The sequence below is a fragment of the Heloderma suspectum genome, chromosome 9 (genome assembly GCF_057233095.1).
Source record: "Heloderma suspectum isolate Gila_16-S chromosome 9, 16-S_ref, whole genome shotgun sequence".
In the NCBI taxonomy this organism is placed as follows: domain Eukaryota; kingdom Metazoa; phylum Chordata; class Lepidosauria; order Squamata; family Helodermatidae; genus Heloderma; species Heloderma suspectum.
This window is the reverse complement of record NC_139466.1, coordinates 32,182,788-32,199,738: the sequence shown is the minus strand read 5'-3', so window position 1 is coordinate 32,199,738 and position 16,951 is coordinate 32,182,788. Positions and strand designations below refer to the sequence as shown.

General features: G+C 42.7%; 1 protein-coding gene across 2 annotated transcripts in view; it reads left to right on the top strand.

The window, feature by feature from the left end:
* TENM1 (teneurin transmembrane protein 1) overlaps positions 1–16,951 on the top strand; it is a 438,805-nt gene that overhangs the window by 420,124 nt on the left and 1,730 nt on the right. For both annotated transcript variants that reach the window (XM_084814084.1, XM_084814083.1), the window contains exons 29-31: positions 1,478–1,865; positions 5,233–6,453; positions 13,428–13,570. In XM_084814084.1, the coding sequence (XP_084670210.1) occupies positions 1,478–1,865; positions 5,233–6,453; positions 13,428–13,570 (1,752 nt within the window). The remainder of the gene's footprint in view (positions 1–1,477; positions 1,866–5,232; positions 6,454–13,427; positions 13,571–16,951) is intronic.

The window sequence follows — 16,951 nt, the reverse complement described above, 5'->3', positions numbered from 1 at the left end:
TTCAAATCTGGTTTGGATTTCTTCTCCTAGCTCTTGCCTCTCCCATCCAGCCTTCAAACCCTTTTTCCATTTATCCAGAGTTCTCCCAAACCCCTTCCTTCCACCCCACACAGTGAGCTAGTTCTTTGGCAGGGGCAGAATACCTTGGCAAGCAGGAAGAGGGAAGAGAGAGAGGTCTCTTTCCCACCTCCAGTGCCTGGCATGCAGTACCCAAACAGTGACTATAGCCCTTGGGAAATTTTCCCTGAGGCCACTTCTGTTCTGGAGCACTGCATAGCCAGACACCAGTGAAGGCAGGGAGAGACCTTTCTCTTTGGTTGCCATTTCTTCCAGTGTTCTGCCACCCCAACAGTCTGGTGATGAGGTAGGAGGCAAACGGGAAGTGGGGGTTGGCAATCAGTAGGTGGACAGGACAAAGGGAGCTGGGTAGCAAGGGGAGGGGATTATGGGGGTGGCATAGGCTTAATCCAAAATTCAGAGTGGCTCAGAAAAAAAGCCAAACTATATCCCACTTTGAGGGGGATGTAGCTCCACTTATTTCTCAGCCAATCCAACAGGTAGAGCTCACCCATCACTACTACCTGTGTTGTTTTGTTTTGTTTTGTTTTGTTTTGTTTTGCCATATTGCTCCTAACCTGTACAGGAAGTATTTTGTTGTTGAAAATACATTAAATGAATGGGACCTCCTTTATATTGCAAAGCTAATTGCAGGCGCAGGGGGCCCAATCCATGTCGGAATCACAGCAACAGGTTAAAGTCCCTCCACCACCACTTCCCATGCTAAGGTGCCAATGCAAATCACCCCCACCCCCATGCTGGCAAATTGTCAGGGGAAGGGAGCCCTCATGCAAGGGTAGAACTACGCAGTTGAGGTCACGTGTAGTTTGACCCTGAAAAGCCAGTTTCATAGAGGAAAAAACAGCAGAGTCTTGGGGCACCTTAAAGACTAATGATTTCATTACACCATAAGCTTTTGTGAACGAGAGGCTACATCATCAGGGAGGTCCGGTCTGCGGTAATTCATTTGTTAGTCTTGAAACAAGACCCTTTCTTGTTCTGGATGTGGCTACCCCTCTGGACATTCCAAGAGAGAGTGAACAGAAGCTTTTTCCCACATGCAGAGTTCATACAGTCCCTCCGCACCACTTTCTTGTCTGAGGTTACAGCAGCAATGCACTGAGCATGGTTGTGGGACCTCTGAAACCGACAGCCAGTCCTGCCAGATTTATTGCGGGGAAGGAAGGAATTATGAATGCTCAGTGTCTCATAGGCCCCAATAGCCACTAGAGCTGCATTAAAGGAAACGAAGGGGGAAATCAGTACCTACACTTATGCAAACTCACTGGTTGAAGGCTTCTGATATTACGCTGCTTGCACTAATAGGTATAACTAGTCATGAGGTTCTCTAAGTATTTTCTTTTTAGTCAATACTGATTTGCATGTCATGTTCCTCTTGTTTCTCGGTTTTTTCTTTCAGTCCGTTATGCTTCTCCTGCATAGCCAACGCCGCTACATCTTTGAGTATGACCAGTCAGACTACCTCCTGTCTGTCACCATGCCCAGCATGGTGCGCCATAGCTTTCAAACAATGCTCTCTGTCGGGTACTATCGTAATCTCTATTCCCCACCGGACAGTGGCGCATCTTTCATCCAGGATTTCACCCGAGATGGACGACTCCTGCAAACCCTTTACCCAGGAACAGGGCGCAGGGTTCTTTACAAATATACCAAGCAGTCCAGACTGTCGGAGATCCTTTATGATACCACGCAGGTCTCTTTTACTTACGAAGAGTCATCTGGCGTTATTAAAACAATACACTTGATGCATGATGGATTTATTTGCACCATCAGATACAGGCAAACAGGTGGGTTAAAATGATGCTGATATGTTACACATGTTACACTTCGGGCTGTTATCAGTTGTTCTTGGCATATGCCATTCACTTCAGTGCTTGGATGCAAAATTGATTGTTCTGAGGTTTTCAGTTTTTCTGTTTGTGAAGGCTTGAGGCCTACAGAGGCAAAGGAGGAAAGGGTCAGGCTTAGAGGCCTGGAGTTTTCTGTTGGGAGGGGGTAACTCTGAGAGGAGTAGTTTCATTTCTCCGGTTAAGTGTCAGCTTCATTTCTCCACTTAGGTTTCATTTCTTCAGGTTTGAAGTAGTACTCTCAGTTCTGAGGGAGGAGAGTATATAAAGAGAGGGAGAGAGCCAGTAAGAGTCAGAAAGACCAGGCTACAGCCAGAGCAAGAACAGGGAGACAGCCAGAGCCTGTCATGAGAGCAGAGCCTGAAGAGTGAACAGGAAGAAGCAGCCTAGAAAAGTCTAAGGACAGCTAGGGTAAAAGAACTTGGGTTTCGCAACTTTTTTTTTTAAAACCCTTTGTATCCCTCAGATCTATTGTGTAAATACCCTTAGTTATGCTTTCTTTGCTTTAAATCTACTAGTAAACTGTTGTGGTTAAACCCTGTGTCTAGAATGTCAATCGTCCCACGTCTACAACCTAAACCTCACATTACTGAGAAGGGGAAGTTTAAAAGAAGGAAAGTGGGACTCTTACGGAGGCAAGAGATCCTTAAGGAGTTGCTCAGGGGGTCTAGGTCATAAAAGGAACCCTGACATTTTTCTTTTTTTAAAAAATGACATTTTTAGCTGGCCTAATGGAGAGGGAGGTACAATGTGGAGGCAGGGGTTAGGAAGTCATTTCATTTATCAGGGTAGAGAGGTTTTGATGTCCTCCACTAACCTTTATCTCTTTCCTTTAGCTACTGCTGCTGTGATTTAGTTTTATTTAGCAAGTAGCTCAAAGCAGCTTACAAGCTCTTAAAAATCACAGCATAAATGAGTAATAAGATCATCAAATAAAATTTTAATACAGAAAAATCAAACTCAAGGTTCAGTCAGACTGTAGGACAGGGGTGGGCAGCTGTGAGAGGGTCAGAGGCAGGGCCAGATTAAGACATGCAGAGGCCCTAAGCCATGTCAAGATTTAGAGGCCCCATACCATAAAAATAAAGAGGAAAAAAACATGTATTACATTATAATAAAAAGCGGAATGAAAGTCTACCACCCAGCATTAGGGGGTTGTTGTAGTTGACAGTGTTCAATAGGCTTCTCTGAAGATATGTATAAAAGCACTAAGAAAGTAAGGGCACAGTCCTATTGAGAAGGTCAGTAGCCTATGAACTCAGAGGCTACTGACTATCCAACACCGGGTGGATGGAGGATGGAGGAGATCCTTTCTTCCACGCCTCCCCCGCCCTGCATTTGTGGCTAGATGCATGTTTTTAGGGAGGGGGAGGGAAGAGGTTTGGGGACCAGGTAGGAAACTGTCTAAAACAGCTTCTGTGATCCCCTCCCCTCTCCGCCCCTGGGGACCACCCCATTTTCAGCCTCTCCATACTCCATTTACGAGCACGGAGATGGCGGCAGTGTGGAAAGAACTGCGCTGGCTACAAAGGGGAGGGGAGTGCAATTTCTGGGAACCGAAAAATCCTATAACCATCTAGACTAGAGCTGTGCACAGATGGCCTCTCAGAATTCTCCACCTTATTTGTGGGCGGAGAAACTTGGGAAATAATTTCACTGAACTTCTCCAGGGAAAGGAGAAATTCTCAACAGTTTCCGCTGGGTATGGTTCCCCATTGGCAGGGCTTGTAGCACAGCTTATTTTGGTTTGGGTAAGGGTTGGGGGGGGGGGTTTCAAGCTGTAACAGCATCAACTGAGTGGATAGGCTGGCACCCATTTTGCATCCACCACAATGCAGGTGTGTGTGTGAGAGGGCAGTGTTGTGTCAAGCTCCGGGGATGAGGTGGAGTTAGTGTTTTGCCAAAATCTGTCCTCCAGTTTCCAGATAATTTTCTTCCCCCATGAAAGGGGCTTCCATTGTTCTGCCTAATTCAGGATGTTTTATAATCTATTGTTGTGGTGTTTTTGAGCTTACCTAATCACAGCTAGCCTCCCAGGCTGCCTACACTTCCTGATCTGAAAAAGCCCCATGGGAGGAATTACCTCATGGTGCCTGAAACTGGGGGTTTAGTTGAAGTGTAGGAAGCTGCGGAGGCCACAGGCTACAAAGAGATGATTGTACAATGAAGGACAGGAAGCTTATGCTCGTTCCTCAGCCACTTCCTAGGTAAGGTAAGATCCAGAAACCCAAACTCAACCCTTGAGAATTTCTCCAAAATTTCTCCTGCTTTGAATTTCTTTTCGAAAGTAATTTCTCTTCTATCAAATTGAATGAGAATCATTAAAAAAAAAACGTTGGAGAAATTTTCGGCACAGCACTAGTCTAGATGGGGTCTAGTGGTCATAGGATTGCTCTCCCCATTGATTTGAACTTTTCAACTGGCTTTAGTCTGTGTTTATTGCACCAATACTAAATGCTGTGTTGCCACACTTTCTCTATATAAGACAACTCTGCTGTAAGTCACACCAGACTTTCCAACTAATTTAAGCCAAAGGGATTTCAATTGTAATACATCTTAGTTCTCTCCAATGTATTTAGAGACCTCTCAAAAGATAAGGCCCTAAGCCATGGCTTATTTGGCTTGTTCCTAAATTCATCACTGTCCAGAGGGCATTTTTGGCCCTCAGGCCCATTAATATGCTGATGTCACCCATGTCTATTTTTCACTTACATCAAATCCAAGTGATTCTTTAGATGAAATATCCAGGGCCAAACCTGGAGCCTGATCTCCCCCTGGGTTGCACCACCCTCAAGTGGCAGTTCTAAAGAAATTTCAGTGAGGGGCTTGCTTGGAACGTGAGATTGCAGAACAAGAGATAATAAAGAAATTTGATTGTGTTCATAGGGGACTCAACAGGGTTTGTGGTTTCGATGCACATTATAAGGATTCTTAGTGCACTTGTGGCTTGTAACTGTTGCTTGAAGAGAATGGGATGCTTGCTGCAGATCTAACTGCTTAACTCTCTTTTCAAACTCAAAGCCTCCAGTTCTGCTTACAGCATGTGACAAAGTGGGTTGTAAGTTGTAACCCACAAAAGCTCATGCTAATTTATTAAACTATCTGAACAACTAAAGCAGTCTATACTTGTACTATACTTAACCCTTGAATTTATTACTATGCTGTACTTTTTGGATTTATTTTTCCTATTGGACCAATATCACCACCTCTGGGATTGGGGGGGGTGGGGTGTCAAAATTATACACTTCCTTACTCTTGTGCTCTGCCTTCTTTTGCCTTAAACAACTGTTCAATGTTTTACACATAGGCCCATTAATTGGTCGCCAGATATTCAGATTTAGTGAAGAAGGTCTCGTGAATGCCAGATTTGACTACAGCTACAACAACTTTCGAGTCACCAGCATGCAGGCCATGATCAATGAAACTCCGCTCCCTATAGATTTGTATCGCTACGTTGATGTGTCTGGTAAAACTGAACAATTTGGGAAATTCAGTGTGATCAATTATGACTTAAACCAAGTTATAACCACCACTGTGATGAAGCATACCAAATTTTTTAGTGCCAATGGCCAAGTGATTGAAGTGCAATATGAAATTCTTAAATCCATCGCCTACTGGATGACCATTCAGTATGACAATATGGGCCGAATAGTGATATGTGATATACGAGTAGGAGTAGATGCCAACATAACCAGATATTTTTATGAATACGATGCTGACGGCCAACTCCAAACTGTCTCTGTGAATGATAAAACCCAGTGGCGTTATAGCTATGACCTCAATGGGAATATCAATTTACTTAGCCATGGAAACAGTGCACGGCTTACTCCTTTGAGGTATGACCTTAGAGATCGCATAACAAGACTAGGAGACCTTCAGTATAAAATGGATGAAGACGGTTTTCTTAAACAGAGAGGAAATGACATCTTTGAGTACAGTTCTAATGGTTTTCTGAACAAGGCTTACAACAGGATTGCTGGATGGACAATCCAGTATTGCTATGATGGGCTGGGACGACGGGTGGCCAGCAAATCAAGTCTAGGACAACACCTCCAGTTCTTTTACGCAGACCTCTCCAATCCAGTAAGAGTTACTCACTTATACAATCATAGTAGTTCAGAAATAACGTCCCTGTATTATGACCTTCAGGGCCACTTGATAGCTATGGAATTAAGCAGTGGTGAAGAGTATTATGTTGCCTGTGACAACACTGGTACACCCTTAGCTATCTTCAGCAGCCGAGGGCAAGTGATAAAAGAAATTCTTTATACTCCTTACGGGGAAATCTATCAAGACACAAATTCAGATTTTGAAGTCATTATTGGGTTTCATGGAGGGCTGTATGAGTCACTCACTAAATTGGTGCACTTGGGACAAAGAGATTATGATGTCATTGCTGGACGCTGGACAACACCAAACCACCACACCTGGGAAGAAGTGAAGAATGTCCCCAAGCCATTTAATCTATATGCATTTGAAAATAACTATCCAGCTGGCAGAATCCAAGATGTGGCAAAATATACAACAGGTAATTTTTTTTATTTAATTAAAAACATTTCTGATCACACATTTAATTGGATACACAATGGTAGAACTTGCACATATTTGACTGTAGGCCTCTGAAATGAAATGAAAGTTCTGTAAACTGTTCTAAATGTAGTTCTTCATTCTTTTCTTTTTTTTACATTTATATCCCAACTTCCTCCAAGGAGCTTAAATCAAAATACGTGCTTTCCCCCATTTTATCCTCACATCAATCCTTTGAGATACGTTAATATTGAGTGAAGGAGGATCTTGCTTATGGAACCTCAAAAACCTGGTGCCTGTACAGCTAATAATGGACCAATAGATTTGAATAGAACGTCCACCAGTTAACCGACTGTATGTGGCCACATTTTGATTCCACACTCCAGGATAAAAAGACAGGAACCTCACAGACACATAACATAGACATCACCTTGGTAATGACATGCAACAAGATGGCTGTTTTTCAGTTGGCAGACTGCCAGCAATAACACTCAAACTTTGTATTATTTCTCTGAGCCCAGAAAACTAAAAGACTTCTCCGCCTTCTTTTTACTGTTAACCCTTCACACTTGTTCCAAAACAGAACACTTTAAGATATGTAGTGTTTACCTCAGGTAAATGCAGTTTCTTTATGATGCTAATTATATTTCAAGCCCAGATTTTGTAAAAGCGGTCAGGGAAAAACCATGAATCAGATGCAGAGGGGGAGAGAGAGGAGTCATGTTTTTTATTTCAATTACCATGTTTTTTTGCTTTTTTTAATAGCCATGCTTGCTAAATTTCCACAGATTAATTAGGGCGACCTGTGGTGCTGGCTCTTGGTTTTGTCAGACGCCGCCTGCAACAGATGATGCAATGTGCTTGTTTTCAGGCCTTGGAGAGAAGCAGGACCTAAGAAGGGAATGGGGTGAAGATGGGAAAATTCACGTACAGCAGCCATGGTGCCCTCCAGATGTGTTGCAGGTCAACACATCTGGGGATCACCAGGTTGGGGAAGGTTGACTTACAGCTTATCCTGTCTTTTTGTTAACTTGGAAGTAAATGCTATTTATTTCCATTAGTGCTGATGAAATACTTGGGGGGAGGGTGCTTTCAGGGATGGGAACAAAAATGGTCCTTGAAAGCTTTTGTGGTCTTTGGGCGCTTGGAGAAATGTCTTAATTTGGTGGGAGTATATACAATAAAAATGTATATTGTATATACAAGTGTAAGGCCCCTGGCCTGTAAGCAAGCTAACAGTAGTTGGGAGAGGCTTAGAGATCCATAATGCTCTCTGCTTTGGTTCATTACTAAGTGCAATTTCCTTGCAAGTGGGCTCCTTGGCTTGTAAGATGAGTCAAACGTCGATATGGCCGGCTCAGCACATTCCATGATAACAAGCTCTGGTACCGTTTATCTTATCAGAGTCTCGGATGTGCCTGGGAAGTGGAGCTCTGTTTGTCTTAAAGCTACAGGTGTCTGTGCTGGGAACCAAGCACTGTTAGGCTATGCTGGGAAAGCTGCAGATGAACTCTTAACTCTCGCTGCTGTCATGCTGCCTCACTGCTAACATGTATGATATAAAACCCATCTTGCACCACAGCTCTTTGCTCAGAGGAGCTGTCTGATCCAACCACTGGGTATGCCTGTGCACTGTAAGTACTCAATAAAGTCTCCTTGTAAGTGAACCTGGATCTGGCTTATCACTTTTGCAGCACCGCCAAACCTTAGCAGCCCACGGCCAGGACATACAACAAGACAGCAGAATGTTGAAAGTCTTTCTTTAACTCAGGGATGGGCAACTTTGGGAGGCCCAGGGGGCATTTTCACCCCCTGGAAACCCTGCAGGCTGCACCCGCTCTCCCCATCCCCTGGTGATGACAATTAATTGATTAATTAATTAATTTTTAAATTAAAAATGTAAATACATTTTAAAATGTCATCCTCTGTGCCAAAAAGAACATCATCACCATCATCATCATTTACAATTTGTGGGGATATAGCAGCACAGCAAGGGCCACCTGCTTTAACTGCTAAAAAAAAAAAAAATGCATTCGCTGCTGCTTCAAGTGAAAGCAGAGCTGAGAATGACCCAGTGGGAATGATGCCACATGACATAGTGCCATTCTCAGGGGCATTCTTGGTAGGTGCCTTCTCAGTGGTGGCCCCTACCCTGTGGAATTCCTTCCTGGCAGATATAAGGCTGGCTCCATCTGTGACTGTTTCTGAAAGGACTTTTCACTGAGAAGGTTTTATGGTATTGGCTGCTGTTAGATATTTGAAATTGTACTTTATTTTAACTAACGTATTTTAAAATTGTTTAAGGTTTAAACATTGTTTAATTGTGTAGAATTGATATTGAATGTTACTGTTTAAGCCACCTTGGGGAAGCCACAGTCTTGAAAGGTAGCTGTATTAAATAAAATAAAAAGACAGACAGACAGCATTACCAAAATGCCCCTGGGAACAAAGCTATGTCATGGAATAACCTCATTCCTATTGGGCCATTCTCAGGGAGGAGTACCACAACTCCACTGCCACGTAGACCAGACCCAAAGCTTAAAAAAAAAAAAAAAAAAAAAGACAGAACGATTGAAGGCAACCTGTGAGGGCTGGTGGCTTCCACACCTTGTGGATAGCTCCTCACTGGTTCTGACTAAAACCCGGAGTGGATCCTCCACCCCACTGACATTGGAGCCACCAGCCTCTGCTGAAGGCAACCCTCTGTTGTTCCATATGTACAATGTCAAACGATCCTCTCAACAACAACAACAACAAAAGAATAAGAACCTTTTCCAACACCCACCAATTTTTTCTCTGAAAATTGATTCCCCCTTTTGTGGCAGACTGGCAGCTCTGCAAAAGTGGAGGTGAGAGTATTTTGGCCCAGCCTTAATTTCAATATTATTATTATACTGAAGAGGGGATTATAATATCCTATTACAACAGGATTTCATTTCAAGTTACTGTGCATATGATAGCTGCCTTCACCACTATCCAGCTCACAACAGCCGCTATATTTAGCTTGTTGGCTTCTCTGTGAAAACTAAATATGAGCAAGTTGTTCATTTCTTTGTGTTTACGCCCCACCTTGTCCCATTCTGGCTTCCAGAAATGTTGTCCTAGCTGTCACAGTAACCAAAGAGGCAAAAAAAAAAACCCATTCCTTTCCACCCACTCTACTTACCCCTTTCTCCTAGAATATAGCTCTCCATAACCTACTTACAATTTATATGAAAGAATGAGTAACACTCCAACGCACATAGCCTCTTCTTTTAATTAATAAAGAGCCACTTCAGGAAGAGGCAGCTTTGACTGGAGAAGTAGCAGCGGGAAGCTGCTTGACCTTTTCCTGGCCTGTCATTTTCCTACTCCAAAATGCCGCTAACAAGCTGCTTCCCTACTCCCTTCCCCAGGGTTCCAGATGCATGCTTACCCTTGCAAACATATACCTAGAGAAAGCAGCCAAACAGGGGGCTATTTTCAGAGTGGAAAAATATAGGGATGTCAGAGAATTTCTCCACGAATCTTGGGGAGGCCGAATGCCAGCACATTCGGCCCCCCGAAATTGGTGGAGAAACGGTCTGCCTCCCCGCCCCCCCCCCCGGGACGGGACTTACCTTGTGCAAATGTCCCTGGCGGTGGCGGCTCCAGCAGCAGTTCGGCGGCGGTGGCAGCAGCGGCCGGTCTTCCAACCGGCTGCTGCCACCGCCATTTCCAAGTATAAAAAAAAAAAGAACGTGATAGGCTACGTAAAGATTTACATAGCCTATCATGGCTAGATTTTAAAAAAACACCGGATAGGCTACGTAAATGTTTACGTAGCCTATCACAGCTGAGTGAAAGAAAAAAAAACCGCGCGTACGCAAATGGCGGCACCCATGGGCGCCGCCATTTGCGTTCCTTATTTTGGCACGTGTAGTCTACGTAAACATTTACATAGACTACGGCGAAAATAAGGGGAACGTAAATAGCATTCCCCTTATTTTCACCATAGTCTACGTAAATGTTTACGTAGACTACACGTGCCAAAATAAGGAACGCAAATGGCGGCACCCATGGGCGCCGCCATTTGCATACGCGCGGTGTTTTTTGTTTTTTTTCACTCAGCCGTGATAGGCTACGTAAACATTTACATAGCCTATCACAGCTGACTGCAGGGACACAAACGGCGGCGGCTATGGCTGCCGCCATTTGCATCCCGGCAGGACAGGAGGATTCGCAGCCGGAGGGACGGGGCGCCTCCCCCCCAGCCAGAATTTCGTGGGGAGGGACAGAGCGCTTCCCCCCCACTGCGAATCAAGCTTCGGGTTCAGGTAAGGGACTTTTGTACATCCCTAGAAAAATAGCTGAAGTGTAAAGGATAAAGCACCCCCTCTCCCCACAACTACTTCCCCACTAAAATCATTCCCTTTAAAGCTGGTTTTATTTACAAAAAGTGACCACTGAGTTTGTTTGTTTTTTGTTTGTTATTTAAAGCATTTTTATCCTGCTCTTCAGTTCAAAAGAATCTCAGAGTACTTTCTTTTCTTTTTTTTAATATATTTTTATTTATTTTATCTTTATAAATGAAATGAACAATACCAAAATTACCAACAACCTGATCAATACTACAATTTCCCAACAATACAATATTCTGATGAGGACAGCACAATAACAAAGAGAGAAGGAAAAAGGGGGAAAAAAGGAAAAGGGAGGAGAAAAAGAAGTGAAGAAAAAAGAAGATTCTTTCCCCTTCCTTCCCCCCTCCCCCTCCCCTTTAAAGAATTAAGTTTAAACTCCAATACTCCCCAGCCTCCGATGCCATTCTATTTTAAAAACTATATCTATAATCTTAACAATCTTACAGTTTAATAAACTTACATTTCAATATCATATCATCAATCTAATATCAAAGAAACAGGTCTATAATTCATTCCCAGAAGCCTAAATTAATAATAATAATAATAATAATAATAATAATAATATAGTGTTATATAATAATAAAACTTACTATAAACTTCAACAGTTGGTAATATATTTTATACTAGATATATTATCCATTTTGAAATAAAAATATAAAGAAAAGCAAGAAAAAACGAAAGATGAAAGAGAGTAAACGAATATATGTATAATCATTTATCTTCTGAGCTAGCCTGAATCATGTAGACTAAACACAAACAGTTAACAAAGCTTGTTTAAAGATTCCAGTTCATGGGGTTGTAACAGAATTCTCACGCATTTTTATGTTCAGCCATGCCTCCGCCATTTCATGATTTTGAAACGTCTTCATCTGACCTTCAGGCACAATACAAAGTGTAGCAGGATATTTTAAGTAATATTGTAAGTTCATTTGTTTTGCCATATTTTTTGCTTTGATAAATTGCCTTCTTTTATTTGCCACCTCTTTGATGTAGTCTGGAAATAACATAACTTTATCTTGTTTCCAGAAAAGGCTTCCACCCTCTCTTGCCAAATGCAGGATATAATTCTTTGTGGAGACTTTTGCAAATTGAACTATGATTGTGTAATCAGTCCCTTTAGTATTTGGCACATGAAATGCCTGCTCAGTATCAAGTAAATAATCAGATGGGATAGGGAGTATCTCATGCAAAAGTTTATCCACAAAAATAGGCAATTTTACATCATTAGACAGATTTTTAATCCCAATAATACGTACATTGGATCTCCTCATGAAAGCCTCCAGTTGCGAAATTCTATCAGAGGCATTGTTAAACCAAATTTGTGTTGTAGTTTCATTTCCTGCCACTCGGTCTTCTAGCTCATTAATTTTCGTCTCCATTTTTTGCCATGATGCATTAATTAAATCTACAGCTCCTTGCAAGGTGGTGATGGAATTTTGGATTAAATCCAACCTTTGGCTTGCTCCGTAAATTGCAAAGATAAAGTCTTTATCAGAGTAAATAATTCCCCTATATCTTCTGTTCTCGAAACATTTGACACATGGGGTGCAGGGGGAGTTGATGCCAGCTCCTTTCTCCTCCTCGGCGCAGACATGTTTCTCTCAAACAGATCTTACAGTTCCTCAGATGTTCTCAAATATTGTGAACATTTCTTAAATCATCCCTCAGAAGTTGTTGATATTTCTTAAAGCATATATTATTATGGAACACGTCAGCCCTGTTTTCTCCTATGAAATAGGAGTCTCAGTACAGCTTTTTGTGTTGGTAAAGCTCTGGGGAGATAATCCTGGAATCCAGCCTGCCCACTATCTCGTGGGGGATACTTTTCTCCAAGATATTATCCAGAGCTGCCTTGCCCCCCCTTTTAATTCCAGGGGGGAGATGAAAAGGTTTTTCAACCTTTTAAAAAGCTGTTTGACAAAGCTCCCATGGAGAACCTGTGGGGAAGCTGCCAGAGCGACATCGATTCCAACTGGAAGTCCTCAGAGTACTTTCAATAGGCTCAATAAAATCAAAACAGTCCCTGACTGTAGGCTTACAATCCAAAAGATAAGACACAAAAGGAAAAGGTAATGAGGAGGGATGAAGAAAACAAACAAACTCAGCCACCAAGTCTTAAAGTTTTAAAAGTAGCTGTTACGATGACTCTGGAATTTTTATTACAGTTTTATAAATCATACAGAATTCAGAAATAATAATAAACAAGAGGAGAAATTGCTGAGTGCAAGAAATATACTACACTATGCACATTTTGTTACACTGTTTGCATAAAATATGTAGTGTATTCCTCAAAATATATTCTTTGTCCAAATTTGGTTAAGCTTTCTCCTCACACACCTCTACACACACACACACACACACACACACACTCCCCATTCTGAGGCTACAGACAAAAAGACAGGTATAAAGGAGGGAGAACATCGTTATGCAAATGGAAACTTACATCCTGAATTTATCTTGGGAGAGATTTCTAAATAAACAGCTTGTTCAAGCAAAGCAGTCATCTTTAATGTCTTGAGGGCCTTTTTCTTTTTCTTTTTTGCAGTGCTTCTGGTGTTTAACAAGTTGATGGTATTCTTTATTTTATTTATAGACATTGGAAGCTGGCTTGAGCTGTTTGGATTTCAGCTTCACAACGTACTTCCTGGATTCCCAAAGCCAGAGGTGGATGCTTTGGAGACAACATATGAACTTGTGCAGCTTCAAACTAAGACCCCAGAGTGGGACCCTAGCAAGGTAGTGAAAGAACTCTTCCACATTTCATCTCCTCTAGGATACCTGTTATTTGTCAGACCTCAGGTCAACAGCAATTCTCCTGATCCAGCTAGGAAGCCATCCAGATGTCCATCCACATGTGGAAGAGGGCTTCCATGTGCTCATCCCCAACTGGATGGGGAATCATATGCTTACAAAAATGGTGTGTATGCTCACACTTCTCCAGCCTCATCCGCATATGTGGAGTCCAGACAAATAAGATCGGAGCATTTGCTCCAATCTGCTCTTCAAGAGGAGAGAGGCTAGAGTTAATCCCAGCCCTACTTCTTCTTCCTCACCAAAGTACAGTGCAACTGCAGATTATTTGATAGGACTACTTGTGCATACGGTTGGATCAGGCGGTAAATCCAAATAAAATCTGTATACCGACGAAAATCAAACCTATTAAAATATACCATTGGGAAATCAATAGCACTGTGCGGGGGGGGGGGGATTAATTATGACATAATTCATCCAACAACATACAGTAACAACATGAGAACAAGTTTGCAGCAAATGCTCACAATGCATCAGTGAGACAGACAAACTAAGGATGCAATCCTGTGTACAACTGTAGCCATGATCAGATCCAATCCCTCCTCCCAATCCCCCCACCATTGCTGTGTGCTTATTTAAATGAAATTTGATCAGATACAAAGTAGGCAGTCAACCCAGTTAGTCAACCTAATACTATCTAATTTCTGGAGAAAAGAATGTAAGAAATGCCCAGAGTCTGTCTGTCAGACTCTGTCTGTGTAGTCCAAGGCTGGCTCCAGGTTTATGTGGGCTCTCAGCATGCTCCCCTGCCATGCCCATATCTGCTTCACCGCAATGGGTAGTACTGTCATGGTCCAAGTCCTGACCCCTCATCCTCAAAGGATGAGGCTCTTCCTCTCTTCAGAGGAAGAGATCAGGAGTAGGGCTCAGGTACAGAAGGACATCATGAGGCTCCTGCCACCTTAGGACCTAGTTCTTCAGGGAGGCCCCAGGGACTATCTCCCTGGGTCCACAGAAGTTCACATTGCCATCCTTGGATTCTGGGGACTCTAGCCATGAAGATGCTACCACACCATGTCTTTGTCATCACAGCATGAGGCTACTGAAACAGCCCAGTCGTCTTTAAGGGAAAAGGCCTCTGTCAATGAGGAGATGGGGCTAACCAGCCTAAAAGAAGCCAAAACCATATGTAAAGCTTACTCACAACCTGCTGCTTGTTGGAGCAACATGCAGGCCAGCTTGTCCAGCTCCCAGACCCCACAATAACTCAAGCGCTCTCCATGGTGCTGTTCTATTTCCTCTCCCTCTGGGAAACCTACTGTTTAGTGAGAATCTGTTGCGCCTGACTTGCCCTAAGTCCTCAGTGTAACCCAGACCTCATAGTGCTGAACAAATACATACTGTGTGAAGTTCTGCTTTGTGTCATGGTTAAATTTCTGCAAAGCAGCTTTATTGAGTGATCCCCAGTTCTCATATTTTGAGACGGCGAGAAATATTTCCATATCCCTATTCTTTCTCCCCACTGTTCAGAATGTTATTAAAGGTTATTTATTTATCTAGTTGTATTTATGTTGAGGATTTATACCCCACCTTTCTATCAAATGATTCCCAAGGAAGCTTAAAACAAAAAACAAAACCAAGAACTCTCTCTCTCTCTCTCTCTCTCTCTCACACACACACACACACACACACACACACACACCAGCAGCCCTTAGTCTTCTGACTGATTAATATAGCTAGAGGTGTGTCCCCCCCATTCTACAGTCCCAGTTCTCTGTCAGTTGGAGCCAAGTGTTCTTTCTGGCTTGTGGGGCTGGGAAAAGCTTCTGGCTGGAAGAAGAAGCTTCTCCTTCTCTGGCCAGTGGAGGGAACCGGGGTGGTATTCCCCTGCCATGATGCCCTTCCTGGAAACCAAGGGGTGAAACTCACCCAATGACCTTTGGTCCCCTGACTGATGGCAGAGTGTGCTTCCTGTTGGCTCTGAACTTCCCAGGCAGCTTTATCATGCCTCTTACTCAGCCGTTCTTCTTCTAAACCAAGGATGTCCACCTTCTATGAAATCAGGAGACACTATATTCTCCAGGCAATGGGCCAGGAATGATCAGCATCATATTAATATTGGCTCCATTGAAAATTAAAGACTTCCTAGTTATGGAGCTCATGTGCCCAGGCATCGCATGACGTACATCCATACACTGATACATTGCAGAAAAAAATTCAAAAAGGAAGAGGTAACAATGGAGTGTATAGCATTGTTTCTTACCATTTGAAAACATTTTTGGTAGGGCCAGCAGGGGCTAGAAAAATAGCTTCAGGGGCTGCCACACACCCGAAATGTATTGATATTCACTTTGAACCAGGAAGTTCTCTCCATACAATGAGATGAGTTACTCAAGTATATTCTTGTCGCTATGCCTCCAACAGTCCATAGGTTCTGGAAGCTCAAGGGAAGCCCAAGAAGTTTTAATACAACCAGGTAACATTACCATGGTGTTTTCAAGCATTCTGCCAGAGGCCATTGATAGACTTGCTTCTTTAAAACATACTGAGGCACTTCAAGATTATAGGTTCTACATATGTAAATGAGCTGTCAGCAAAGGAGGTGTCAGTGATCTTGAAATTGCCGGCACTCAGAATTTCATGAGATGAGCATTCTGGCACATTGGTGGATTTCTGCAATCAGGGGAGATTGGAGATGTGGCATGCTTTCTTCTCTGCCTTAAAGTGTATTGCTCTGAAGAATGGTGTATCTAATGGCAGCATGCATTGCTCCCATCCCATCCCATCCCGTCCATATATACTGGAACCACACCTTTACCATTGTTACAGACTACAGTACTGCAGTGTGTGTGACTATAAAACATCATAGTGATTCAGCTGAATTTCTGTCTTCCGGGATCACATCAAATATGAATTATGCTTCGCAAATCAACACAGATTATTGCATTTACTTAGCGCAGGGACTTCATCATGTTTCTCAAGCCACAACTGCCTGTGCTTGCTTCCATGGGGCAATAACAAGTAGTTATATTTTATTTATTAAGTTTATATGGCAGCCCATCAACAAGTATTCTCGGGGCACTTTACAGGTCAAACCAAACCAAATAAAATGTTAAAAATACGAAGTACAGCACTGGAAAACAACAACAAAGTTTCCCATGATGGTGTCAAAGGTATCCTGCAAAAGTAATACCTCAGCACTTAATTCTGAATTAATAATGTGGAAGCAAGTCTCATGAAGTTCAACAGAGTTTATTCCAACATTATTATCCCAATCCAGCAAGGGAGAAGCCTGGATTGGAAACCGCACAGAGAGAGGTGTCTCAGGTTCACATCCATATAGCAATATGCATCTGGGCACAAAAC